The following is a 25,671-nucleotide window of genomic DNA, read 5'->3' as shown; positions in this document are numbered from 1 at the left end:
TCCTTGTGTAATGACTGATGATTCGTTGATTTGACTCCAGGGCCTGGCCCTTATATTCACTAGGGATCCATTAGACACACACACACACAGGGATGCGTTGTGTGTACGCTTGGCTTCGGGGTAGAGAGATTGCTTATTAATGGAAGTAGGTCATTTGCCCCCTCCCGTCGCTCAGACAGAGCTGAGGGGCGGAGCTGCACTACGCTGAAGATTATTTCAGTTATGCTCTGGTTTCACACTATGTATGTGAATATGTGTATTTTTAAACATAATCTGTGTCTGTGTGAAGGTTGGCACCACTGCACCATGCCGCTCTGAGTGGTAACAAGGAGCTGATCTCTCTGCTGCTGGAGGCCCAGGCAGCAGTCGATATTAAAGACAATAAAGGTAAGAATACACACAGATCTAAGTGTCCCCACAAGTCGCGTTGTTACCATGAAACAGGTACAAAAAACACACACAGATGGCCAGAAAACAATCACAAAAAAAACAGGAAAACAAAAATATGACCGATAATACCATCTTTTGTAATAAAAGGTGAGCTTGTTTGAAATACAATAAACATTCTCTCCGTGTAGTATACGCTATTTATGAGAGGTGACAGATTTGTGTGCACAGCAAACAATAGACGATAGAAGAGCTTCACGGCTGCAGGACTGGGAGCCAAGGGGAAGCAGAGCAGCAAATATCTCCGTCTCATATTGGCAGCTTCTAGAAGAAAAAGATGAAGAAATCTCTGGGCAGATGGGAGATATAATCCCTCCAGGATGTAGGCCTACTGTCTCCACACTAACAGTCAGCTCAGTCATCCCCAGTATGGCTCGAAATAGAAGTAACTGGCAGGCAACCTTACCAGGTGGTCCCACCCAGGCAGCACCCCCCCGGTTCTGAAAAGTGAAGCCAATGTGGAGGTGCCTTGTACTTGCATTCTCTCTGCTGGCCATCAGGGGGCGACTCCTCTGGTTGCATGTTCCGATTGTGTAGAAGTCTATGAGAAAATGACTCTTCTTCTCACTTGATTTATTACCTCAGTAAACATCGTAAACATGAGTTCATGGTCTCAATCGCTAGTTTCAAGTCTTCTTTAACACAGCATGATGTTCATTTAGTAAATGATGGTCCATTTAGAGTAAAATAGACCTTAAAGCGGAGAGTATGCTTTAGGGCAGTCTTACTGTGATTGACAAGTCTCTAACAGAGCCATATACGTATGTATATATGATCACTTTCGTTCACTGGTTGCAAAAAAAAACAAGATGGCAACGGCCCAGAAAAAATGGCGATGGCCAAAATGCCAAACTTGAGGCCTTAAAACGTCAGTCCACCATCCACTGGGTGACGTCACGACGACTACGTCCACTTCTGAAAGTGAAAGTAAAGTCTATGGTCCCACCTCCTCAACTCTTTCCGTGGAGGTGGTAGGGAAACCCAAAATCATTCCCCCGGTGCCCACCTAGCTCATGGTGAGAACTGGAAGTTGATGGAGACCCAAGTAAAGCAAAAAGGAGAGAATGCTAATGTTGCTCTGTGTCTGCTGGATGTGTATGGGGCCATTCAAATATTGCGCATACAAATTAGTTATTTTAAATAAAGAAGTGCACTCAAAACTGAAAGCAACGTCATGGTGGCGCACATTCGTTCCGACGTGCCTGTTTTTTCGGGAGCGTCCACATCGTAATTGAAAAATCTAATTTTTTTTTATTGCAGCAAACACTCAACGGGTCATGTGACAAGAACTAACCAATCAGCTCCACACACCTCATTATAGACGCAACATGTTAATATTTGCAAACTAGTTCTCCATATCAGCTCAAACATGTTGTTTCCGCTGCCCCCGAGTTGCCAAGAAATCTGTTATTGCAGGTTTAAGATTCATCCCTCACTGGGACAAGGGGAGCTGTTAACTTGGAAGTTCTGATCCTCTTTCAGACGTCACGTCCGTCTACCAGATGTTTTTGTGCAAAGATGCCAACTTAAGGTCACTGACCTGGACATCCTGCAGGCCTGAGCCTCTGGGCTTGATATCCTGTCCAAAAATGAATCACAAACAGATAAGGGGGCAAGGAACTTTGTGTTGAACAACTCTGCCAGGACACTTCTGGGAACACAGTTCAGGGTATTTCCAAAATCAGAAAACTAATTTGGTTGCGAGTTTCGAATTTCTGTGGGGCCTTTATTATCCTCATGGTCCACTGTTTTATGATCTGCTCACGATCCACACATTGACCACCACTGTCTGACAAATATAACACAGTTCCTGAAGTTCACACGAGACATATGAATGTCAATATCTCAACAATTGAGCTTTCAGAATTGAAGGATGAACTTCCCCATTCACCACTGGAAAGGAAATGGGCTCATAACACTTCCAGCAACCCTCCAAAAGAACCTCCTGGAATTGAGGCAGTGTCGATTATGTCAAAAGATTCCTGAGTCCCCCCCCCCCATCTTCAAACAAGTCCAGTGTCTCTCTTTCCCTGCATAGTCTGAATGAAGTCTAGAAGATCTTTAAAGGCTGCCTGAGAATCGTTTTCCAACACATCTCTTCATAACTCCTACAGCTGCTGTGTCTCTTTATCCTGCCAGCACCTCTCTTCTGAGTCAGGACTCCCTCGTGCCAGCCAGGCCTGGAGGGCCTCTTTATTCAGCTTGACGCTGTGGCTCATCGCTGGTAGTAAGACTGAGGGTCTTGGGTTGCAGCCATGAGAAACATGCTCACTGGTCCTTGCAGCCACTAATACAAAGTGGTGTTTAATGTCTTCTAGTTAGAGGCACTAGCAATGATTGCAAGGTGGATTTTTGTGCTGTGCGCAGCTGGACTTTGCATCACCTTGCATTTCCTGCATGGCTTGCAATGTCCAGTTTCCTGCATGGTTCTTCAAAGTCTGGTTCAGCCACTTAAAGGGGATTTCTTCTTTTGTCCTTTTGTCTGAAAGCAGTTTGTTTGCGACGTCCCATGAGAACGACGCTTGCACAAACAATTCTCTAACGGTCACAAAAGGTCACAAACATGTCAACAACAGTATGATTGCATTTCCTGGAGGGACACTGAGAAACTCTGCCTAAATCTGTTGCTACAGTGAAACCGATATAACAGAAGTGATTGCCAAAATTGCACTCACATTAGGCCTGAAATTACAACTGTTCTTAATTGACCTACTGATTGTTTTCTTGATAAATCCATCCATCATTTGTTCTATAGATTCCCAGGGCCCATGGCACCCTCCAAAAATGTCTTGTTTTGTCAAAACAACAGTCAAACACCAAAACACACCATCCTGTGTTGATTTGAATGGAAATGTCCCGTCTACTTCTATTCTACTTCTATTTTATTTCTATGCAAATGACAAACAACTAGTTAACGATTATCAGTCTAGTATATATATTATCAGCATAACATTAGCAGCAACACTTTTGTGTTGGGTTTGATTGGTTCTGACTTTACTAATTGAGTTCAGTAACTGATCTGTCTTTAGAAACAACAATAACAGAATGTGTGTATTTGCATCCATTCACGTGTCTTTATGTTCTCATGTTCTTGTATGTATGTGTGTGTCCTTGTGGGGTCTGTGTTTTATTGTGCTGTCAACTTTGTGTGTGTTTTTGTGTAGGGATGCGTCCTCTGCATTACGCTGCATGGCAGGGGAAGACTGAGCCAATGAAAATGCTGCTGAAGGCAGGCTCGTCAGTCAACGGACAGTCAGATGAAGGACAGATCCCTCTCCACCTATCAGCTCAGCACGGACACTATGACGGGGTAACTGTTTTTCTGTGTGTTTTAGTGTGTATAGTAGCTGTGTGTGTGTGTGTTTTGTGAGGTGCGTTACGTGTGCCTGAGGATGCGTGTATGATTTGTGGTTGGTCCAAGCTAGGAAATTCCGAAGTGTCAGTAAGATTTGTGTGTGTGTGTGTGTGTGTGTGTGTGTGTTTGTTACAGTCGGAGATGTTGCTACAACACCAGTCCAACCCGTGTATCTCAGACTCAGCTGGGAAAACACCGTTGGACCTCGCCTGTGAATTTGGTCGTGTCGGAGTGAGTACATTTAACTGAAAACCAAAAGATACTCAAATAGAAAGAAAGAAAACAGAAACACGCTGAAAATACAGAAAAAACGTCCAATACAGACGCGCTGCAACAGTGACTTTCAGACATACAGCATAAGACAGTCAACACAAAAGATGCCTTAAAATTAAAGAACAACTCACCTGTATGATCATGAACAAATAACTGTTACAAATCTTATCAAGGATTGTATTCTAGAAAAAACTTTAAACATCCCATCCATGGTCTACAACCATGAAAATAAGAGTGACAAATTCAACATTTAGACCCTAATATATTCTAAAACATCGGCAGCCAGAAGAGAGAGCGTACAGCTTCTGCAGCAATTATTTGATTTCACAGTGAAAACTAATTTTAAATGGAATTTTGCCAAAGGTTCACGCTTGTTTACGCGGTTAACTGCAGACTTTGGAAACTGTTAATTAAAATGACTTCATATTATACATGAATGTGTGTGTTCGCCTGAATTTTTAGGTGGTCCAGCTCCTGCTCAGCAGTAACATGTGTGCAGCCATGCTGGAACCGAAACCCTCCGACCCCAACGGAGTGTCACCTCTTCATCTCGCTGCCAAGAACGGACACATCGATGTCATACGGTCGGAAAAACTTTGAGTCTCAGTGTGTGTCTGTCTTCAAACGTCAGTCTGTCAATCTGTCAGTCTGTTTGTCCATCTGACTCACTCATCCAATCTAACTTAAGCACCAGCATAACAATTGCAGTCTGAAAATCTGTTACGGTCTAAAGCACACATAGTTTGCATTGACTTGCATTTATAGAGATGTTTTTAAATTCTACAATGTTTCTTTGCATAGACTTAAGTTTTCACTTTACGTCTATTATTCTATGTAAGCACTTCGATGAAATGATGTCATGAAAAGCTGCTTTACAAATAAAGGTTAATATTATTATTATTCTGTGCTGCAGGTTGCTGATTCAGGCTGGAATAGACATCAACAGACAGTCTGAGTCTGGCACGGCGCTGCATCAGGCAGCCCTCTGTGGGAAGACAGAGGTAGTGCGCCTGCTACTGGATGTAAGTCCATCTGTCCGTCTCTCTATCTCTCCGTCCGCCTGTTTAATGTGTTTACAAAAGCAACTGTTCTTAAAGCTCCCTCGCTCTCCTCAGCCGAGCAAGTTTTACACCTCAGCACTTGGCGTTCATCCCACCGAGCTGTGTGATGAAGCCCGTGGGATACGTTCGCTTGTTACATAAGTGTAGCAGAATGGCCAGCAATCCTACCTGTCATGCAATATCCAAGGCAGCTCGGGTTTTTTTTTGTAACCCTTTCTGATGTTGCTGCTGAGGCAAGCACACACAACGAATGTTAGCAGCAGGCGTGCACACACACAGAGCAGAATGCACAGCCTATCCCTGTTGTGAATTTCACATCTTCTCCACTTCCATCCAGAGTGGCATCAGTGCAGGGGTGAGAAACACTCTGAGTCAGACCGCCCTGGACATCGTTAACCAGTTCACCACCACACAGGCCAGCCGAGAGATCAAACAACTACTGAGAGGTGAGAGCGAGAACACGTGCTGCCACTTAATTCATCCTCACAGTCCAACACCAAGATATATATATAACCCAGATACTTTTTAATAAAAGTTGATTTACCACCAAATAGTCAAACATTAAGAACTCCTTTTTACTATATTCTGTTATTTACTAAATTACAGGACAGAGCTTAACACTAATTAGGTAATTACATTTTGTAAATTCACCTGCAGCATAGAAGCAAACAGTGCGCCTCACCCCTACTGCCATCGTGTTCTGCTCCCTCCTGACTTTCTTTCTCTACTTTTTCCAACTACCTGAAACCCTCTACTGGACTCTACTCAACTCTACTGCTGTACTCTTTATATACTCTATACTCTTGTGCTGTAGATGCCTCGGCTGCGATGCAGGTGCGTGCATTGAAGGATTACTGCAACAACTACGACCTTACCAGCCTCAATATCAAAGCTGGAGACATTATCACGGTGCGTAGGTCTGATAATCGCAACAAAATACTGTACATTTCTCAACTTGGTCTTCATAGATGTAGGCTACTGTACATGTGGACACTGGTAATAGCTTTTGTATAACTTTCACTTATACGCTAGGAGCCAGTTGCCACAGCTCTTAATAAGTTTAAACTTCAGCCAAGTGATGGTGCAGCTTACTTTACTACGTGGATCACATCACTAAATTAAAATGGTTTCCACCACACAAACTAGTTCTTACATAGAGACTTAAAACCAGTAACTGCCAACTGCTGCATAATATATGACCCATTTAGATCGAAGAATAAATGAGATAATATGGAATATGGTCCATATATATGACATAATGCTTGATAAAGTGTTGTTTAATAATGATTTAAAATGGGAAGGTTATAAGTTAGGCTACGTTTCACAAAAATAACACAAATAATTGTGCTAATGGCATTAGCATCAGTTAGGCCTATATGATGTTAATACAGGTGGTTTTTCCATCCGAACACATGAATGTGTCTGCTTGGAGGCCATTGGTGCCGCCACAGAGAACACAACGGAGATCTTCGAGATTGTAATTTTAACTGCATACTAACTCTGAAACACACATATTCCTCTTTGTATGCAGAAAGAAATAACGTCTACATTTATAAAGAATGCCCCCCTTAAAACTGTAATTTTTGGCAGCTATATATCACAGCTGGTGATGGTACCGCGACTTCCTGTTTACAGTTGATTCCTTTTGACTGGATGGTGCTACTGTGTTTCCTAGCAACCTATTTACACATTACTAAGGTGTTTACTAGCTGAGAAATATATAAGTTTAAATGCTGACCCACTTTGTTAAATCACTACTTTGACTCAAGCTAGTGCTATGAACTTAGGAGGTGCAGCACGGTTATAATCTTATTTTTGCAAACTGTGTGTGTGTGTGTGTGTGTGTGTGTGTGTGTGTGTGTGTGTGTGTGTGTGTGTGTGTGTGTGTTGACAGGTTTTGGAGCAGCACTCTGATGGCCGATGGAAAGGCTGTATTCATGACAACCGCACAGGAAATGACCGTGTGGGCTACTTCCCCTCCAACATGGTGGAAGTCATCAAGAGGGCAGGTGACCACCCACATCACAGCTGTATGTGTGTGCGTGTGTTTGGGTGGGAGGATGTGTGTGTGTGTATTCGCATGTGTGTGAGTTCAGCAGCTGTTCTGCAGCTATAGCTGATCATTAGTCGTAGCTAGCTGCAGCATCATCGGCCTCTTTGGTCTATTTTCCCAACCTGTCAATCATCTCCATTGATCAATACTGTCCCCTATTGGCTGTCAACCTTCCTCCCTTCCTCTATACTTCTGCTCCTTCTGTCGCCCTTCCTGATGAATAAACCCGTCCAACCAACCCGCTCTGCTCGATTGTAATGCTTTTGTTCATTTTGTTTGTTTGCTTTGTTAGTGATATTATATCATAATTTAAAGAGATATATTCCCTGTGGATATATGGATGTATTCTTTTCTCACATTTTTGATTTTAATCAGTTATTATTTTGTACATTTTCAGATCTGATTAGATTTGTTTTGTTTCAAGTTGACTGATCAGTTGTTGTTGTTGTTGTGTTGTTGTTGTTTTGCACCTCCCCCCTCCTGGCTCGTGTCCAGGTCACTCCCCCTCCCAGCAGTGCCACACCCTCCTGCTCCGCAGGCCCAATCCCTGTCCCATTGCCACGGTCAACGGACACTCATACCCCCCCACCAAAGTCCTCCCCCTGCATCTGCCTCCCCCTCCTCCTCACCCCAACACACTGTCCCTCCCTCGGTTCTCCTCCTTTGGGTACGTTCCTTTTCCCATCTCTCCTCCATCTCTGTCTACTCCTGCTCTGTCCACTCCTCCTCCTCCTCCTCCTCCTCCTCCTCCTCCTCCCCCTCCTCCTCTCTCCACTTCTCAGGAGCAGCAGAGTCAGACAGGTACATACTGTAGTATCACTTTAAATCTCAGATAAGCATCCTTTCCACGCTGTTTGACAAGACCACATATACAATATATCATCTATCTGCTTGTTATATTACGTGTGAAATGTATGTAAATGAGTAAATGATATATGTATATATTAAAGGATCAGTTCACCCGAATGACAAAAAAAAAATGTTTTCCCACTTTCACCTCGCTTTGACGCTGGAGTTCTGCTGCCACATTATTTATTATTCATTAAACTAAACTTAATTATTACTGGAATAGCTTTCTTGTGATTTGAGTGAACTGACCCTTTAACTGAAATATTCAATTTAATGGCACCATTTTTATCATTTAAAATTCTTACATATATCAAATCTGAGAGGCATTATTTACAAAAGTATAAACATTTTCCGATGGTTTAGCTTGAATCATTTGATGTTTGATTTAGAATAAAGTAATTGTCCTTTGCACAGGGCTTATATTGTGCAGACAGTCTTGTGAGGGAACTGTGGAGCTTTACAAGTCTCAACATCATTAACACTTAGAGGTGGTGCAACCACTATGAATAATTATGTGTTTATGAATGTGGAAGTGAGTGCGTGCATCTATCTGACTGTTTGCTAGTGTTCATCTAAGAGCTAAATACATTTTTATACATGAAAACCATTTATATATTAACATTCATATGTCAAACTAAACTACACATATAATCATATGGGCTGTGAAGCTGCTGATTAGTTGCCGCATTTTTGGTTTTAAGAACTTTCTTCGAAAATAGAGTGAAATAGCGGCAGTATCAATTGTGTTTGCGTGTGTGTGTGTGTGTGTGTGACAGGTTCGCGGACTGCAGAGCTGAGTCCTCAAGGGTCTCCAACTCTTGGACAGAGCAGCGCCAGTGAGGACATCTGGGTGCTACGCAAACCGCTAACAGGTAAACTCACAAGTGTGTTTTCGGGTAAAAGTGTGAAACTTTGTCTTTGAGGAATGTTCTCTATATAATTAATACTGCATACTGCAATGTGTATGTGTATGTGTGTGTGTGTGTGTGTGTGTGTGTGTGTGGTAGTTGGCGAGCGCAGTGGCAGTGTGGGCAGCATCGGCAGTATTCGGTCAACCAGCAGCTTGCAGAGTTCTGGAAACACACATGTCCTGACCACCCCTGCGCCCAGTCCACACCCGGCAACCACACCAGGAGTCAACACACACGGGCTTAACGCTCCAGGCCTGCACGCACAAGCTGAAGGGGTGAAGGTAAGAGACTCTCTGCATTTATTCGTGTGCCATGAGTTGCAGGCGTTTCCGTCACATTGCTGCTGGATCTTTACAAAACAACAAGCACGTCGTTTCTGGGAAACAGCAGAACATTGTCAGGAAACAAACACAGGTTTGTTTCCTGACAAGTGCAGGTTAACCACAATTCTGCTTCCTGTTCAGTTTGTTTTTCTGGTGGAGAGATCAGACTTTTCAACAGTATAGACAGGTGCATTAAGATGATGGCCTCCTCTTTTATATCAATCACACGGTAAAATGAAGCCCCTAAGTACCAATGTCAACCTTTTCTGGCTGGACAAACTCTACAGTATTTTTCCATGAATATATCTTTTTACACCTCAACTCCTCCCTTTTGTGTTTTTTCATTGTCTGGTGTGCTTTCATTTTATAATCTGTGACGTCACCCTGCTGGTCTGCTCTCTAACACCTTTAGCACGCTCTAAATTAAATTTTAACAGCGGAAATAACTCGTATATTTTTAGGTAGTACCTTAAAAAAAAATTGTAAATCAGCAATTAGCCAAATTGGATTGTGTTCCCATATTTCGCTGGAAGGACATCATCTATTTTAAGAAGTATTCGTTCTAGGATTTCTGCTGCATCTGTTCTTGCTAAACTGCAGGGGATGCAGGCGGAAGGCGTTCAGAGGCCAGAATCTGTCTTTTATATGTGCACTTAGTCCACTGAGCTGAGTCACAAGGGACTTCTTGGATGTGAATGATTATGCTTGAGTAAATGTTTCATTTTGTGAGTGTGTGTGTGTGTTTGTGTTTTAGCTCCTGGCCACCGTGCTCGCCCAGTCGGTCAAAGCCAAGGAGCATCTCTTGGAGCAGTCGCAGTCTGTTGAGCAGTCAGCGGGTAAGCACAACAAACTCACCCGAACACAACACAAGAGCTTTGGTTTTACTTGAATTGATGATTTGTGCCATTTTCCATTGAATTCAATAGTCTGTTTAACTGCTGCCGTGATAAATGACAGCATTGATTCAAACAGAAACAACAAAGTCTGTCCTTACTTCCTAATAATAAAAAATATACCACTGGGGATTTAAAAAAAAAAAAAACGTTTTGTCCGCAGTAAAGTGATAACAATTGAACAAGATTTAGGTGGTGATCAAAAGTACAACAGGTGCCTCAGGGTTTGTTTTGATCTCTGCTTTTATGAATCATTTCTTTCTTCATTTCTCTTTTAGTCAACCTGGCCCTCTAAAGACCGTCTGTCTGTTCGTATCAGACACAATCCTTGTATCCCCAATTCTTGGGAATTTATTAATCTCACTTTGACAGAAGCATATAAATTAGCATATTTTAGTCTGCTGTCATTCTACTGGTTTAAGTGATACGTGGGAAGTGTAGTGCTAAAACAGCACCACAGAGCCAGCCAACCCTGAACACTGCCAAAATGATAATGACGGACTACACAGGCAATACAAACCAGGCTCCTCGTCCTCATAGACTGCACTTGATCACTAGATAACACAATTTCTTGGCTTTGCAACAAAGAACCATTTCAGTTTCCTGGTTCCTTAGGTTGTTCTTATAAAAACTGCTTTCAGACGAGGAAGAGTTCAAGCTGTTCATTTGGCAAATAATTACTTAGAACTGCAAAAGTTTTAACTCTTAATGAAATGAAACAAGCGCTGAACAAGGAAGTACAGTACTTGTTTCCATTTTAGTCGGTAAACTATGCTCTCAGAAACTGAAGCACAGTCCTGACAAGACTTTTCATAAATAACTAGTTTGACACATTATAAACTAGCGCAGTGCCCGTTGAACGGGTTGAACACTTGGCCTGTGGTGTTGCTGCTTGCAGCTTTCTCGAGAACCGCATACACACAAACAACTTCATACTCAACGCTGCGCTTCCTTGAGTCCTGAACAGTACACCTGCTATGACATAGTTGCGTCACACAACCAAGGCGCGGCTACTCAAAGTCAGAAACTCTGGTAAAATAAAAAATACGAGGGCCAGACTTTGCCTTTGGGCAAAGTAGGCAACCTGGGCCTGGGGGCCCCAACTAAGAGGGCCCCAAACAGCTATACATTTATTGATGTTTTGATTTGAAAAATACTGAATTATGTTACTATTCTAGCTCATTGTACCACAAAATAACTTACAAAAGGCCCCCAAAGCACTTGAAAAAAACGACATGCTCGAGCCTGGGGAGTCCGGTTTCTTAATATTGAATGTGCCGTTTGTCCAGCTGTACATCTGCCAAACATGAAGTAGATTGGATGATAGGTTGTCTAGATATGCAAAGGGCACACACACAGACATACACATAAACAGATAGTATAACAGTAGATAGTATAGATAAGTCATGTGACACACTGAGGGCCAAAGTGCATTTATACAAATTGAAATTAAATTGTACCAATAGACTTACTATATACTACAATATGTCATTGTTTATGTACAAATGTATTGTAATTAACAAAACTACAAAAGAGTGACATAATAAAATTGTACTTTCCTGCTAAAAGTAATGCATTTAATTCTCTCCCCTATTGTTTCTCTCCCTTTTCTCACCTTTCCACCTCCACCCATATAGGCTCTTCCAGTTGCACAGTTCATGAACAGCGGTCCTTTGAGCGGAAGGCAGAAGAGGATGATGGGAAAGTGAGTTCTTGGATGGCAGATTGGTTCACTCTGGAGCATCCCCTTTCTGTTGCTCCCGTTTCCTCTCAACCAGTGCTTTGGTTTGAGAGAAAGACATCTACAAGGGTGTGTTCAGTGGGCACAGCGAGATGTCCGCCAGGGTGGCTGTGTTGCACCTGAACAGATGACACCCTGAGGATGGAGCATGCAAGTGTTTTCACCACGGAGACAAGGCAGAGAGACGGACACATTGAGGAGTCAGTCTCCGTCTCGCCTTCTGTCCCTCCACCCACCCCCTGTCCTCACACCACACTGTGACACCACGCCCCCACATGCTGCCGCTCTGTGCTCTAGAACCAGCTCTGTGTTCTGTGAGGCTGAGGGTTGAATTCTCTGTGTGTGTTCTAGAAGCACACATCCACCGGTTGCCAGGCGACAGCAGTGTTTTGTCAGAGAAGAGAAAGCAGTAGTGTGTCTTGATTGGTTGATCTCATCCAACATTCTTTTACACTTAATGTATTCACAAAATATAGCAAGCATGCCATCTATAATTTGACTTTTAAATGGAGCAGTTAACCCAAAAACATTATTTCCCACTAACTCTAACATATGCAGTAAGATCCCAAAGTGATCTTACTGCATATTTTAGTGGCAGTATGTTAGAAACAGTTATGTTTTGGAGCATAAAGATAGGCAGTATTGTTCTTTAAATGTGTCCTGGCGTTGTGCACCTTGGTTATTGATCTGTAAGCTAAAGACAAACTGACATGCTGAACAGGTGTGCTATTATGTGTAACAGGCTCCCATTACTTGCTGGTGACTTCTCTCCTGACTTTGTTGTAGAGCAGGGTTACCTTTTGGGATTACACTTTTGGAAGTTTATGTGCTTTTTTCCTTAACAATCTTCTCAATTGTGTTCTAGAGCAGGCTTCTCTGCTGTGTTCTACAATAGTCTCCTCTCCTGTGTTCTAGAGCAGGCTGCTATGCTGTGTTCTACAATAGTCTCCTCTCCTGTGTTCTAGAGCAGGCTTCTCTGCTGTGTTCTACAATAGTCTCCTCTCCTGTGTTCTAGAGCAGGCTGCCATGCTGTGTTCTAGAACAGGTCTGTGTTCCGTGCTCTAGAAGAAGCCTGTGGACTCTTCTAGCAGCAGGCAGTAGTGTTCTGTGTTCTGTGTTCTAGAAGCAGGCAGTAGTGGCGTGGCTGGGTGAGTTTCAGCTGCAGTTCTACACCACCCACTTCCTCACCGCGGGATATGATCTAGACACCATTAGCCGCATGACCCCTGAGGTAAGGTCATGACCCCTGGCCCCCTCACGCCACGCCCCCTTGTCTGTCAAGGCTCCGCCCAGCTCAGCTCTCAAATCAGCTCCCCACTGACGTGGATGATGTCCTCATGACCCTCCTGTCTCTGTCACCTGACCCCCCCGGTGTGAGTCCTGAGCCTCAACCAGTCACTTCTCATGCTCTGTCTGCTTCATTTACATACCTGTGTTCACACATGGCCGTGTGTTCCAGTCTGTGCTGTAAACGCTACCCTGTGTTTGTCCTTGAGTGTTTTTTTAGTGTGTGTGTGTGTGTGTTTGTGCATTGAAGCGAACACAGTGGTATGACATAAAACCCCCTAGGCACTCATCACAGATTATCAAAAGCAAAATAATCCTGCAGGCATATCACACACAGCTTCTCTACAAATGTCAAACGTACACATACAATTGTTTACATTTAAGAGACAAAAAAACCCCACCTACAGTTGTTGTGGTGATTTCCTGATGTGACTAAGTGTGCTTTGCGTTGAAGGACCTAACGGGAATTGGGGTCATGAAGCCTGGACATCGAAAGAAGTTAGCATCAGAGATCAGCAAGCTGCCCTCCACAGACTGGCTGCCAGACCACAAGCCTGTAAGGCTCTCCGAGTATTACACAGTCTAGAAAAAGGAGGAGATGTTGAGTTTTGGGAGCTGCAAGATTGTAATCTGTGCCCAAGCTTTTTACATTGTGCCCACATTTGTGTGTCCCTGTGTGTGTGTTTCAGGCCAATCTGGGAGACTGGCTGTCTCACCTGGGTCTCAGTCAGTACTACCAGGTTCTGGTGCAGAATGGGTATGAAAACATTGACTTTATCTCCGACATCAGCCTTGAAGATTTGCAAGAGATTGGAATTTCTAAACTCGGTAAGAGACAGCTACATTATTAAAATAGGGAATATAATATTAAAAGGCATGTAGAGGTACAGAGCCTTTGATTTTGTTCATTTAAAGCAAATGACAAGTGTGAATGTCAAAACTTATGAATAAAAGAAATGTCTGTTGTAACATCACTTCACTTAGAAAACTTTTTGTGTTGCTCTCCAACACATACAATAATTATAAAATCTGTTGTATCTGGAATATTTGGACTGAATTTATTGAGCTGTTCTTGTTATCAACCACAGAACATTCATTTTGTTAACATATTAAACCTTCATAGTACAAAATGTCTCTTCTTTCACACCGCTGCCTCGCCTCAGGCCATCAGAAGAAGCTGATGTTGGGAGTGAAGAGACTGAAGGAGCTACAAAGGGGAGAAATAAGCTCTGAGCCTCCTCAGAGCCCCTCTACACCTCCATCCAGCCCAGGTGGCAGCACCGACTCAGAGCCCCGGAAGGAGGTGAGGAAGCAGAGGGACGGTGCCCCCAGCCCGCTGGCCAAACCTCGACCGGGTCTCACACATTCACAGACCGCTCCCCACACACCGACGCAAACCCCACCACAAACCCCACCACATGGCCGGAACCAGCAGGCTTCCCCGAGGGCTCGGCCGCGCCCCTCCACCCAGATGGCGGCAGCAGATTCGTCAGTGCCGCTGCTCCGCCTGCCCAGTGTGGAGGAAGAGCGACGGAGAACTCACAGTCTAATTGGCTCAGAATCAGACTCTAGATACGCCACGGTATGCCGCAGCAGCTCCGCACATATTGCCCCTAATGATGTCACTGTTAACCGCAGCCAATCATCCGTCACCCTCCGTCCCCGACGGAAAGGTCGGCCCCCGACACCACCCAAACGGTCCTGTTCTTCCATTACCGGGGGTGACGGGGAGGTAGAGGGACAGGTGGAGGGGCTACTAGGGCTGCCAACCTATCGAGAGCGGCGAGCCAGTGACTGCGGCAGCCTGGGATCAGCTTTAAGATCTCAGGACTCAGCGGGCCTGGAGAGATCAGAGGGGGCTTCTGGGAGTGTTCGCAGCCTCGCTGCTATGCTGGAAACATCCATCGTGGGTGGAGCCAAAACCTTGCCCAAGAATCTGGGAGGCAGCACCAACTACCTACAGGTGTGTGTGTGTCTTTGTGATTGGTTGGTTTCAAAATGTTTATTATTAAGTGTAACAATCGTGTGACCTCCAGGTGAGTCCGCCTGTACTTCGCCGGCAGCCAGGTGCAGGCGGTCTTGGATCTGAGGAAGATGATGTCTTAAGTCGGCGTCGGACCATCAGTGGACCAGAAGGCCTCCCTGGTGATGAGATCGACCCGTTACCCCGGCCACCAGCCCAGCAACGTCCAGAGCCTCGGCCCCGCTCCACCGTGGTCTCCTCATCAGAGATCACAGACGGCACAGCGACGCTCCGAAGGAGGCCGCGTCCTCAGCCGACAGACTCTGAGGCACCTCCGTCCGCGGATGCCAATGCTGTCACCACGACATCTGGCTCTGACACCATACGCAGGAGACAGCGCACCTCTGACCACACAGAATGTGTCAATCAAAGCAATAACCAACTGGGCTCTCCCAGCAGTCAAACAGACAGTAGCCGGAAAAACGGCGGCGACCCGCAACAGAACGGCGGCGTGGTCCTGAGGCGGAAGCCGGTGTCTGAGGACTCTGTTAAGACGGAGGCCAACAGAGACAGCTGTGAGTGGATGGAGGCTAGGAAGTCTCTGAAGCCGCCGGTATCCCCGAAACCGTCCACAGTCACCCTGAGGAAGGCACAAGCTGACCCCCCAACCCCAACTCGCAGGGTCCCCATACCCGGGCCTGATAGTACTGAAACAGCACAGAGCCCTGGTGAGATATACACACACACATATACACACTAAACTGTCTATATTAATGTATATGTGGTCCCTCAGTAGACATATCATTTTACAATCACTATGTATAGAATTCTAAAGTGATTATAGCAATAAGGTATTCTGACCGTATTGAATTTTGTGAAAAAATAAGCAGTCTGTGTGTTGACCCTTGACCCTTTCACATCAGAGTCCTCATATTGGAGTGGTTGGGTTGGGGAGTGAGACTATTGACTGTCATTTCTGTCTACCTCAGTGTCATTTTACCACGGACAGACACCAAAGACAGAATCATCTCTACACATAGGGGCTTATATTTAAATTACAGGCATTACAGCTTTTATCCGATAGAAATAGTTGAGATACTGTCAGGAAATGCAGGGAGATGAAACAAATGTCCCCAGCAGAGTCGAACAGGGGACGCATGCATTTGATCTACTACATAAAGGACTTAAAGTAGGGCTGCAACTAATATATTACATTTAATTGTAAAAATAGTTTGGTCATTGATTAGTTGGGTCTATGTTAGGATGCAGACTGGCTTTTACCTGATTAATAATCAATGAATCAAAGTGAGTAGCCTGATGGTCTTTAAATCTGTTGATTAACTGAAGTATTGATCAACAGATTCAAAATATCAAAATAGTCATTAGTTGCAGCCATACTTCAAAGCAATAATTTGTTAGTTTCCTGTTGTGATGTAGTTAAGTCAGGCTGGTCTTCATAGCTATATCTACGCACAATAGTGTGCCGCAATTCGATATCCCACAAAGACTGTATGTGTAACAAACGGATATTGACACGTGTTGAAGGCTTTTGTAGGAAAACGCACGAACAAATGAGGAGTAACTTTTCGTCTCGGACTCAGAGGTAGGTGAAGTTGTTCCCCCTCAGGGAAGGGAGGTCGGGGAGAGAAAAAGTGATGGCTAGCTGAGGGAGAGGGGTGACGGTGGAGGAAGACAGACTGGTGAGTGGCGTCAGCAGGCTGAGGTTGCAGGCAGATGATCCTGGGGCACAGGTAACAAAAAAAAGGGGGGGGGGGGTGATGTACAGCAGTGTTGATGAGTAGATGGGTTTCAGGTGTGCTGCTTAGAACAGGTGGATCAGCTTGGCAGCAAACAAAGTACAATGCTTTGTTTTAACATGGCACCTTGAACTTTGAACCATCTTGCTCATATATCCGCTGTGCAGAGGATTGTGGGTCAGAATAGCTAGAAAAGCAACCGGATGCAGTAGGACATCCTGGTATTTTTGGCATAATGCATTTGACATACTACGTATTGGGGACATACTAAATCTTTTTTCTGGCTTACTAAATAGTTTGGTAGTATGGGTGTTGGAACGAACAGGCAGAGAGAGAGACAGGCACGGGAGAGCTGGAAACTCAGGAGAGGGGGAGACACAAGACACACTGAAATAAGCTGGAGCACAGCCACAGCCTTGACATTTCCTTGATTTGAACAACATCTTTTGCGATAAACTCAAGCTGAAATAAATAATTAGTCAATTAGTCGATAGACAGAATATGAATCTGCGAGTATTTGAGAACCTATTAATTGTTAAATAGCTTCTCAAATATGTGAATTTGCTGCCGTTCTTTTCTCTGTTTTATATTATGTAAACTGAATATCTTTGTGTTTTGGACTGTTGGTGAGACAAAACAAAATCATAACATAAACCTATAGTATTGTTTGCGACCCCCATGTTGCTACGTTGAGGAACAAGGAGGAATTATTCTGATTTAAAACTAGAAAAGTTAGTTAATTGAAGATTTTGTACGGCTATCTCAAATAAATAATAATAATCAGAGCTCTTTCAGACTTTGACCAAAGATGAGCTTCATTTATATATATATATATTAAATATACGTTTATATATAATTAGATATCTGCCTTCGTATTCAGCACCGGTCTCCTACAGGTCTTGTATATGTGAGTGACTGGTTGTTTTTTATAAGAAAACATGACATCTTTCTCTCTCCTCCTCTCTGACCAGAGCCGAAGCGTGTCCCTCCTCCTATATCACCGAAACCCCGCGGGCCTCCAACAGCACCTAAACCAGGCAAACCAATAGTATCTTCGTCTGCCATGAGCCCGAGTCCTGCTGCTACCAGCCCAGCTGCAGCCAGCCCTACCCAGGCCCCAATACCCTGCTCTCCGCTCTCTGCCGCCCCTCTTCCAGCTCCTGGCACCCCCTCTGCTCCCTCCCTTTCTCCGGGACTCCCCCTTACTTCTCCCTCTCCGGCCCAGAGTCCCTCCACGCCGTCTCCGCACCCCGTCAAACCTCCCCGCTCGTCCATCGCCGGCCTCTCCATTGACCTGCTGGGTGGACGGGAGGTGGAGGAGGAAGAGGAGAGGAGGAGAGAGGAAGAGGAGAGGAGGAGAGAGAGGGAGCACAAGAGGCACAAGGAGCAGCAGCAGGAGGAGGAGAGGAAGAAAGCAGTGGAACAGAACCTGAGGGAGCTGGAGAGTCAAGGAGAGGAAGTAGAGCAGGGGGAGGAGGTGCAGCATCGTTTGGAGGAGACCAGTGCCTCCTTGGCTGCAGCTGTGCAGGCTGTTGAACATCAAATCAAAGAGGAGGACGCACAAAATGAGTGAGTATTCATGACGTTCATCATATGCTTTTGCCATAGAAAGTACCATTTACATCCAACTACAATCTCTCTGGGCTTCCAAATGGATACTAAGATGTAGCGCTGCAGAGTGAGAGGACTTTGTTCAAGTGTTTAGCGTTATGGAAGTTAAAGTCCTGCTCATCTCAGACAATATTTTGGTGACTGGCAGTGCGAGCACCTCCAACATGATACTGCCCTGTGTACATAAGATCTAAAAGAAATAGTTCAACATTTTGGGAAATATGCTTCTCATCTTTCTTTACAAGAGGGAGATTATAAGATCGGATGTCTAGTGTTAGCCTAGCTTAGCATAATGACTGAAAGTGGGGGAGCACAGCTAGCCAGGGTTTCTCCAAAGAACTCGAAAAACAAACAACTGAATACATCGTATCCTATTATTAGGGCCTTAATGAGTATGCCACACTGTGTTTTGCACATATTGTTTTGTGTATGTGACAAATAAAACCTCTGAATCCTGTAAAGCAGAAGTGTATAATACAGGAGAGTCTCATACTGTAACCATTTATTGGGGAAGTACAACTGTGGTTTAGTGACAATGGAAAGAGATATCTCCCAAAACCTTTGACCAGCAACACCATCACCCTCAGAGGAAAGCAAATATGCATATTTTCCTTTTCCTAAAAACTCAAATTTATAGAAACCTGATAAAACATTCTGCGTTTTAAATCATTCCTTTTCTAGTTCTGGGTCAGCGGTTTGAAACGATTTTCTGATCACAGCTCTGATTTGTTCCTCTGGCTGGCATCTGTGCCTAAGCAACGGCTGCTTCGGCTGATGCATTCTGTAGTATTTAAAGCTGTATGTCAAAACAAACAGACGGATACAAGGTTGGAGTATTTATAACGACTGACGCAAACTACCATGGTAACAGCGAGTGCGTTTTAATACTATAGCAAACACTTCTGAGTAGCTACATTCTCAGAAATACAACAGAAGAGCAACTGGTGTGGCCGTTTGCGGCACAAACAACCAAATACATTGCATTTCCTGTGGCTGCTTCAGAGTAATGTCTTTAATGTGAAGCAGTGGCAGCAGGACGTGTTCCATATGCATTAGCAGTGACTTAATACAGCTGTAGCACGGTGTGAGGAGTGTGAACAGTAAGCTGTGAATCCCTCGTACTCAGACAGGCAATTTGAATCCAGCGTAGCTCGCTGTGCCACTACCACTTCAAACTACCATCTATAGAGATAATTAGTGAATGTAAGTACAGTTAAAGCCTAAAAAATGGGGTTGGATTTCATGAAAATTGTTGAAATGTGAAAAGGGGTTTCTCGTATAGTGTTGAACCTACAGAGAATTATTATCTCAATCTACAGATCCCCTCGGCTTTACTGAGCTTTATAGTAGGTTCCATGTCATTGTTGGGCTGTTGTGGTTCCCTCACTGTGGTTCTAAGCTCTAAAGCCCCCTCTGTACAATACCGGCTCAGCCCCAAACAGCAGACAGACAACGTTACCACACTAGCTGATGAACATCGTGGAGCATTTAGCTGCTAAAGAGCCAGATATTTCCCTCAGGGGTTGAAAAACAGAGCTAAAAACAGAGCTAAAAGAGTGGGATTATATTATGGGAGACGAGACTACAAATTAATGATACTGTTTCTCCATAAGTGCTGCAGGCAACTGTTTGCAAACTAGATTGCCATATCAACTTAAAGGTGAATACTGTAAGTCAATGTTGTGTTCACTACTTGTTTCCACTGCCCCTAAGCAGCCAAAAAAAACAGTTATTGTAATATTATTATTATTATTATTATTACACTGTATCTATGTTGAGGAACATTGAGGTCATCATTAATTACTAATAGATCTTTAAAAAGCTAACTAGGAAACCAGCTTACACTCCCCATTTCACATCTGCTGTGACTGTGATGTGTCTGCCTCATTCACAGCTAGAATTTTCCTTTTTTTTGTTCTCCATTCCCCGGCTCTCTTTCCAGCAAAAAGGCTGCAGTCTCCATCTTGGACGACATCGGCAGCATGTTTGACGACTTGGCAGACCAACTGGATGCAATGCTCGACTGATCCCCTGCCCACGTCTCATCTCCAACAAGCCCTTTACCCCCCCATCATGTGTAGGTGTATCAAGAAAACTCTCCCAAGGCTCGATGCTGGCGCTCTAAGAGTGTGTGAGTGTGTGTGTGTGTGTGTGTGTGTGTGTGTGAGTGTGAGCGCATGTCCCTCCTGCGTGAGCGCTTCTCATGTAGCCTTGTACAGTAATACTGAGGAGGGAGTCCTCTTCGTCTGGCGCAGTAGCTCTAGTACGCCTCCCGATGCGAGGAGGCCGCTCCCACACAACCTCTGACCTCTGCAGCCCAGCGAGTCGCCGCCGCCTCCGTCACCGCCCGGCCTCAGAGGGCTGTGTGGACCCAGAAGCACAATCATTCTCCTCATCCTTCTATCTCTACAGACTCTGACAGAGATGCTAACTCAGTCAGAAAGGGAGGCAAACCGATAAGCATATTGCTTGCAACAAAAAAAAATAAGCACACACACTGACTGACAGACAGACAGGCAGACAGATAGATAGATAGATAGATAGACAAGATGCAAACAGATGAGATGACCGGAGACAGAGTTTTTAAAAGCACATTGAAAGACAGGCCGCTTTCTGAGTCTGTCCCACTCCCTGCGATGTCAAAAGGATGCGTTTTTCCAGATGAATCGTAGCCTCTGTTTCTCTTCTGTATGAGCGGAGGATTGTGGTTCGCCGGACTTCCTGACCTGTGTGTTGTCTCTCTTCATGTTGTTGTTGTTGTTGCTGTTGTTGTTATTGTTGCCGTTGTTGTCGTTACGAGTGTGTGTAGTCCCTGCTGATGCTCATGTCAATGTCCTCCCACTCGTACAGTAGTTATTCTAATGATCAGAACGACAATATAGATGTGTGTCCATGGATTTTGAGACACTCGCACACACACAAACACACACACTCACACACACACACAAACGCGCACCCACACTACATTGGTTTTAATCTTGCTGGTGTTCTGCTTTGTTGGTGTTTAGCTCCATCTATGGAGGTTTGCTTGGAAATGACTCTCCACATTTACATACAGTTACATGCAAAGACACATATATACAAGCACACTCATGCGGTGTATCCTTTTGTCCTGCTGCAGTGAACAGTGTTTTTAAAAGATAATCCTATATTTCAATGCTTTATATAGTACATCCAGTATACATAGTTTATAATATACCTGGGTATTTCAGCTGTTAGAGCTCCCTCTAGTGTTGGTTAGTGAAACTGCCTCTAATCTGCCCACCTTATATCTTGTCTCCCCTCCTTTTTTTTTTATCTCCCTCTGTGTCCGTTTTGTTAACTCTGCATCTCTCTGTGCCTTGGTAGTGTTTGTTCATATATTCAAAATATTATTTGATTTTTTTTGGTTTTCCATTCAAACATCTTTAATGTTATTATTTTTCCTGGTTCTTTACGAAACCTCGCTCCTTATGTGTCTGTTATGTCAAAAGTAGCTTATAAGGGTTGAGTTGTGAGTCCAATGTGATCCCCTAAAATCAATCACCCTGTCTGCAGTCCTCCTGTAACCATTGAGAAGCCTTGTGCGAGGCCCCTGTACGCTGTAATAAATTGGCTCTGCTCATCCTCGGCTCCCCAGTTTTCAGTGGTCCCCCATGTAGACCAGACAGTGGATCAACCACCAGTGTTCATCCCAATGAAGAGTCCACTTGTATTTTTATGCTCTTTAAAAACAAAGATATATTTGAGAGACAGATGGTTCTATGTGAATACTAATAATGATGATAATTATAGACATTGAGGTGAGCTGATTGAGCCTGTACATTTATGGTTGAGTTGTGGATGTGTTGTGACGGCTGTTGTGCCATGGTTGGGTTTAGGTTGTGTTTCTGCTGTGACGATGCATTCCTGTACAGCTGTGATCAGAATAAATGTATAAATTAAACCTTACATGACTCTTGAAGTGTGGTTATTTTACATTTTCTATTTTAAATCCTAGAAAACAGAATGCTGTATGGTTGTTCTCCTGTCTCTACTGGAAGATTTTAGACCAAATTGTATGATGTAGCGCTACGTTTTGCCTTAATCTGAACTAGGCCTAACCCAAACCAGTTAGCCTTTGGAGTAGCTTCTTCTAATTGTTCAATGCTAATACAATTACCGTTGTTCTATCTTTGTTTGAATAACTATTTATTCAGTTAGTATTGTCCAGGATATACATAAGGCCCCAATAAGCACGAACATGGCCAAAAGTCAGACAATAATGTCTCTGCTTTACAGAAAGTCTGACAAACGTAGAAAGCTAGCAGTTAGCCATTAAGCTAACCAGCCCGCTATGTAGCTAACTAGCTAGTCCAGAAAGGGGATGGACTTCCGTTATACGGAAGCCGTATAAGTACATTTCCTCTGGCGCATCAGTACTCCTCGACAGTCTGTGGTCCGTCACACCACATGCAGCATGGAAGGAGAAATGCACACTCGTTGCCTCTTTCAGCGGTTTCTTACCAACGTTAGGCCCTGGCTGCAAAGAGAACCAGAGCGGGCCTGCCTAGCTGAAAGAAAGCTGACCGGTGAATAAAGTGAGTATCGTGTTGCTAAGGAGGACCTTGCATGCTAACCGTAGAAGCTAACCTTTAACTTACCACGTTGGTATGAACGGCAGCACGTGGGTGTCCTGCAAGGGCCAGGCCTGCCACGTGGTCCTTCCACCTCCTTTTAATATTAACTTAACTTTTTTGTGACGTAAGTAATCCAACTTGTTACGTTTGTCCACAAAACAAGTCTGGGCTGGGTCACATTTTAGCCCTAACTTAGTTTAAATCTTTTTTTATAAGAATGTGGCGTTTCATAATGACTATGTAAACTTTAGACTCTATTCAAATCTGGCCTATTATGCTATTATCGGTACAAGCATGGGATTTGGTTCTTGATCTTAACATGGTATACATAGCAGGTCAAAGATCCATCACATCTGCACATTAAAGGGTGTTTTAAATTAAAGTTATTGTGTTGGAATGAAATCATAAAAGGTTAAAACTTAGTGCTGCTGGAGTTGATTCATTACCCTGACCCTTTTTTCCATTCGGTCTTTCCAGTGAGTCACATGGAGGCCTGCTGCACCTCGACGATTTGCATGACGGTTGAAATGGAGAAACCAAAGTAATTTGCCTTGAAGATGGCCCTCCCTGGACAAGAGAGAACGTGAGTTGATCTGCATCCCAAACAGAAATGTGAATGAATAAAAGGATATGATGGACTGGTAACACTTTGAGAATCCTGGTGACTTTGCCCACACTTTTGACAAAGGTGAACTAGATGTGACATAAAACACTTTATAATGTAATTCATTACGAATGTTTAACTAATGCCACACCAACTTGTCCTACACCTCTTAATGGGGCTGAATGGGCGCTCCTAATTTTCTCATCTGAGGGTCCATTGATTGTTAAATGTGTAATAATTTTCTATACAACTTATTTTTACATCCTGCTCTTTTGCCTTGCAGATGAAGCTGGTAGAGCTGAACGTGGGGAGGCTGAGGGGCGGTTGTTGCTGTGTTTAAGCAGTCTGAAGACTCAGGACCTCACCGGTTTAAGAGCTGGTGGGTCTATTCAATATGTTGGCATGTGAATAACGTGTAGCCGGTGATGACAAAATCAAATTACTTTTCTGACACCTACTATGAGAGCTGAACTCCAGCTCCTGATTCTAGCTTTATTCTGAGGCTCAGTTATTCATATATTAGTGCAGTCTTTATCCTAAATGTCACTTTTTAAATACTGTTCCCTTAATTGTTACAGATCGGAGGCTGCAGTGTCTCAGATGGTCCTGAGATCGACATTCTTATTGACGCAGCATCTCATTAGCTGTGACGTCTGGTGAGTCTATTCAATATGTTTGCATGTGAATAACATGTAGCCTGTGATGACAAAATCAAATTACTTTTCTGACACCTACTATGAGAGCTGAACTCCAGCTCCTGATTCTAGCTTTATTCTGAGGCTCAGTTATTCGTTTATTAGTGCAGTTTTTGTCCTAAATGTCACCTTCTAATACCATTTTCCCCTTAATTGTTACAGATCAGAGGCTGCAGTGTTTCAGATGGTCCTGAGATCGACATTCTTATTGACGCAGCATCTCATTAGCTGTGACGTCTGGTGGGTCTATTCAATATGTTGGCATGTGAATAACATGTAGCCTGTGATGACAAAATCAAATTACTTTTCTGACACCTACTATGAGAGCTGAACTCCAGCTCCTGATTCTAGCTTGTATCTGAGGCTCAGTTATTCGTTTATTAGTGCAGTTTTTGTCCTAAATGTCACCTTCTAATACCATTTTCCCCTTAATTGTTACAGATCAGAGGCTGCAGTGTTTCAGATGGTCCTGAAATCGACGTTCTTATTGACTCAGCATCTCATTAGCTGTGACATCTGGTGAGTCTATTCAATATGTTTGCATTTTAATGACGTGTAGCCTGTGATGACAAAATCAAATTACTTTTCTGACACCTACTATGAGAGCTGAACTCCAGCTCCTGATTCTAGCTTGTATCTGAGGCTGTTATTCGTATATTAGTGCAGTTTTTGTCCTAAATGTCCCTTCTTTTTTTAATTACCTTTCCCCCTAATTGTTGCAGATCAGAGGCTGCAGTGTCTCAGATGGTGCTGAGATCGACGTTCTTATTGACGCAGCATCTCGTTGGCTTTGAGATCTGGTGAGTCTATTCAGTATGTTTGCATTTTAAATAATTGTAGCCTGTGATGACAAAATCAAATTACTTTTCTGACACCTACTATGAGAGCTGAACTCCAGCTCCTGATTCTAACTTGTATCTGAGGCTACAATGATCACATTTCTGTGTGTCACACAGGTTGTTCTGGTCTGATCTGTTTGTCCTTTTTTCCCAGGTGCCCCAACACGGATAACTGCTGCCCTCAAGCAAACAGAACAAACTCGAAGAAAGAAACTACATTTCTATTTAAAAATAACTGAATAAAGCTGCTGTAATTGCTTTAATACTATTTGAACTTTTGTTTAAATAAATGGTAACTCTTCACTGTTTTCTCTGTAGTCTGTTGTGGTGAAATTGGGAACCTTTTGTATGTACTATTTGTGCCCCAATAATACGGTAACCATAATGAGACTAATGGAAGTGGTTTGCTTG

The 25,671-nt window shown here is 43.7% G+C and overlaps 1 protein-coding gene and 1 long non-coding RNA gene across 2 annotated transcripts in view; both read left to right on the top strand.

The window, feature by feature from the left end:
- LOC306696549 (caskin-1-like) overlaps positions 1 to 20,605 on the top strand; it is a gene marked incomplete at its 5' end in the record, with an annotated part of 29,543 nt that extends 8,938 nt beyond the window's left edge. The window contains 20 exons of the mRNA XM_079160203.1: positions 290 to 387; positions 3,612 to 3,757; positions 3,938 to 4,033; positions 4,538 to 4,659; positions 4,989 to 5,097; positions 5,474 to 5,582; positions 5,951 to 6,045; positions 7,031 to 7,145; positions 7,685 to 7,990; positions 8,815 to 8,910; positions 9,046 to 9,230; positions 10,027 to 10,108; positions 11,803 to 11,870; positions 13,030 to 13,137; positions 13,648 to 13,749; positions 13,883 to 14,021; positions 14,357 to 15,156; positions 15,230 to 15,884; positions 17,885 to 18,482; positions 20,467 to 20,605. Coding sequence (XP_079016329.1) covers positions 290 to 387; positions 3,612 to 3,757; positions 3,938 to 4,033; positions 4,538 to 4,659; positions 4,989 to 5,097; positions 5,474 to 5,582; positions 5,951 to 6,045; positions 7,031 to 7,145; positions 7,685 to 7,990; positions 8,815 to 8,910; positions 9,046 to 9,230; positions 10,027 to 10,108; positions 11,803 to 11,870; positions 13,030 to 13,137; positions 13,648 to 13,749; positions 13,883 to 14,021; positions 14,357 to 15,156; positions 15,230 to 15,884; positions 17,885 to 18,482; positions 20,467 to 20,551 — 4,114 coding nt within the window. The 3' untranslated portion in view covers positions 20,552 to 20,605. The remainder of the gene's footprint in view (positions 1 to 289; positions 388 to 3,611; positions 3,758 to 3,937; positions 4,034 to 4,537; positions 4,660 to 4,988; positions 5,098 to 5,473; positions 5,583 to 5,950; positions 6,046 to 7,030; positions 7,146 to 7,684; positions 7,991 to 8,814; positions 8,911 to 9,045; positions 9,231 to 10,026; positions 10,109 to 11,802; positions 11,871 to 13,029; positions 13,138 to 13,647; positions 13,750 to 13,882; positions 14,022 to 14,356; positions 15,157 to 15,229; positions 15,885 to 17,884; positions 18,483 to 20,466) is intronic.
- Positions 20,606 to 22,942: 2,337 nt separating this feature from the next.
- Positions 22,943 to 25,568, top strand: LOC306695768. The gene is made up of 7 exons (XR_013767086.1): positions 22,943 to 23,083; positions 23,600 to 23,705; positions 24,010 to 24,105; positions 24,305 to 24,382; positions 24,863 to 24,940; positions 25,144 to 25,221; positions 25,415 to 25,568. It is a non-coding gene; the product is annotated as an uncharacterized lncRNA (long non-coding RNA).
- Positions 25,569 to 25,671: the final 103 nt, after the last annotated feature.

The sequence above is a fragment of the Pholis gunnellus genome (genome assembly GCF_910591455.1).
Source record: "Pholis gunnellus genome assembly, chromosome: 5".
In the NCBI taxonomy this organism is placed as follows: Eukaryota; Metazoa; Chordata; class Actinopteri; order Perciformes; family Pholidae; genus Pholis; species Pholis gunnellus.
This window is presented reverse-complemented; position numbering and strand designations above follow the sequence as displayed.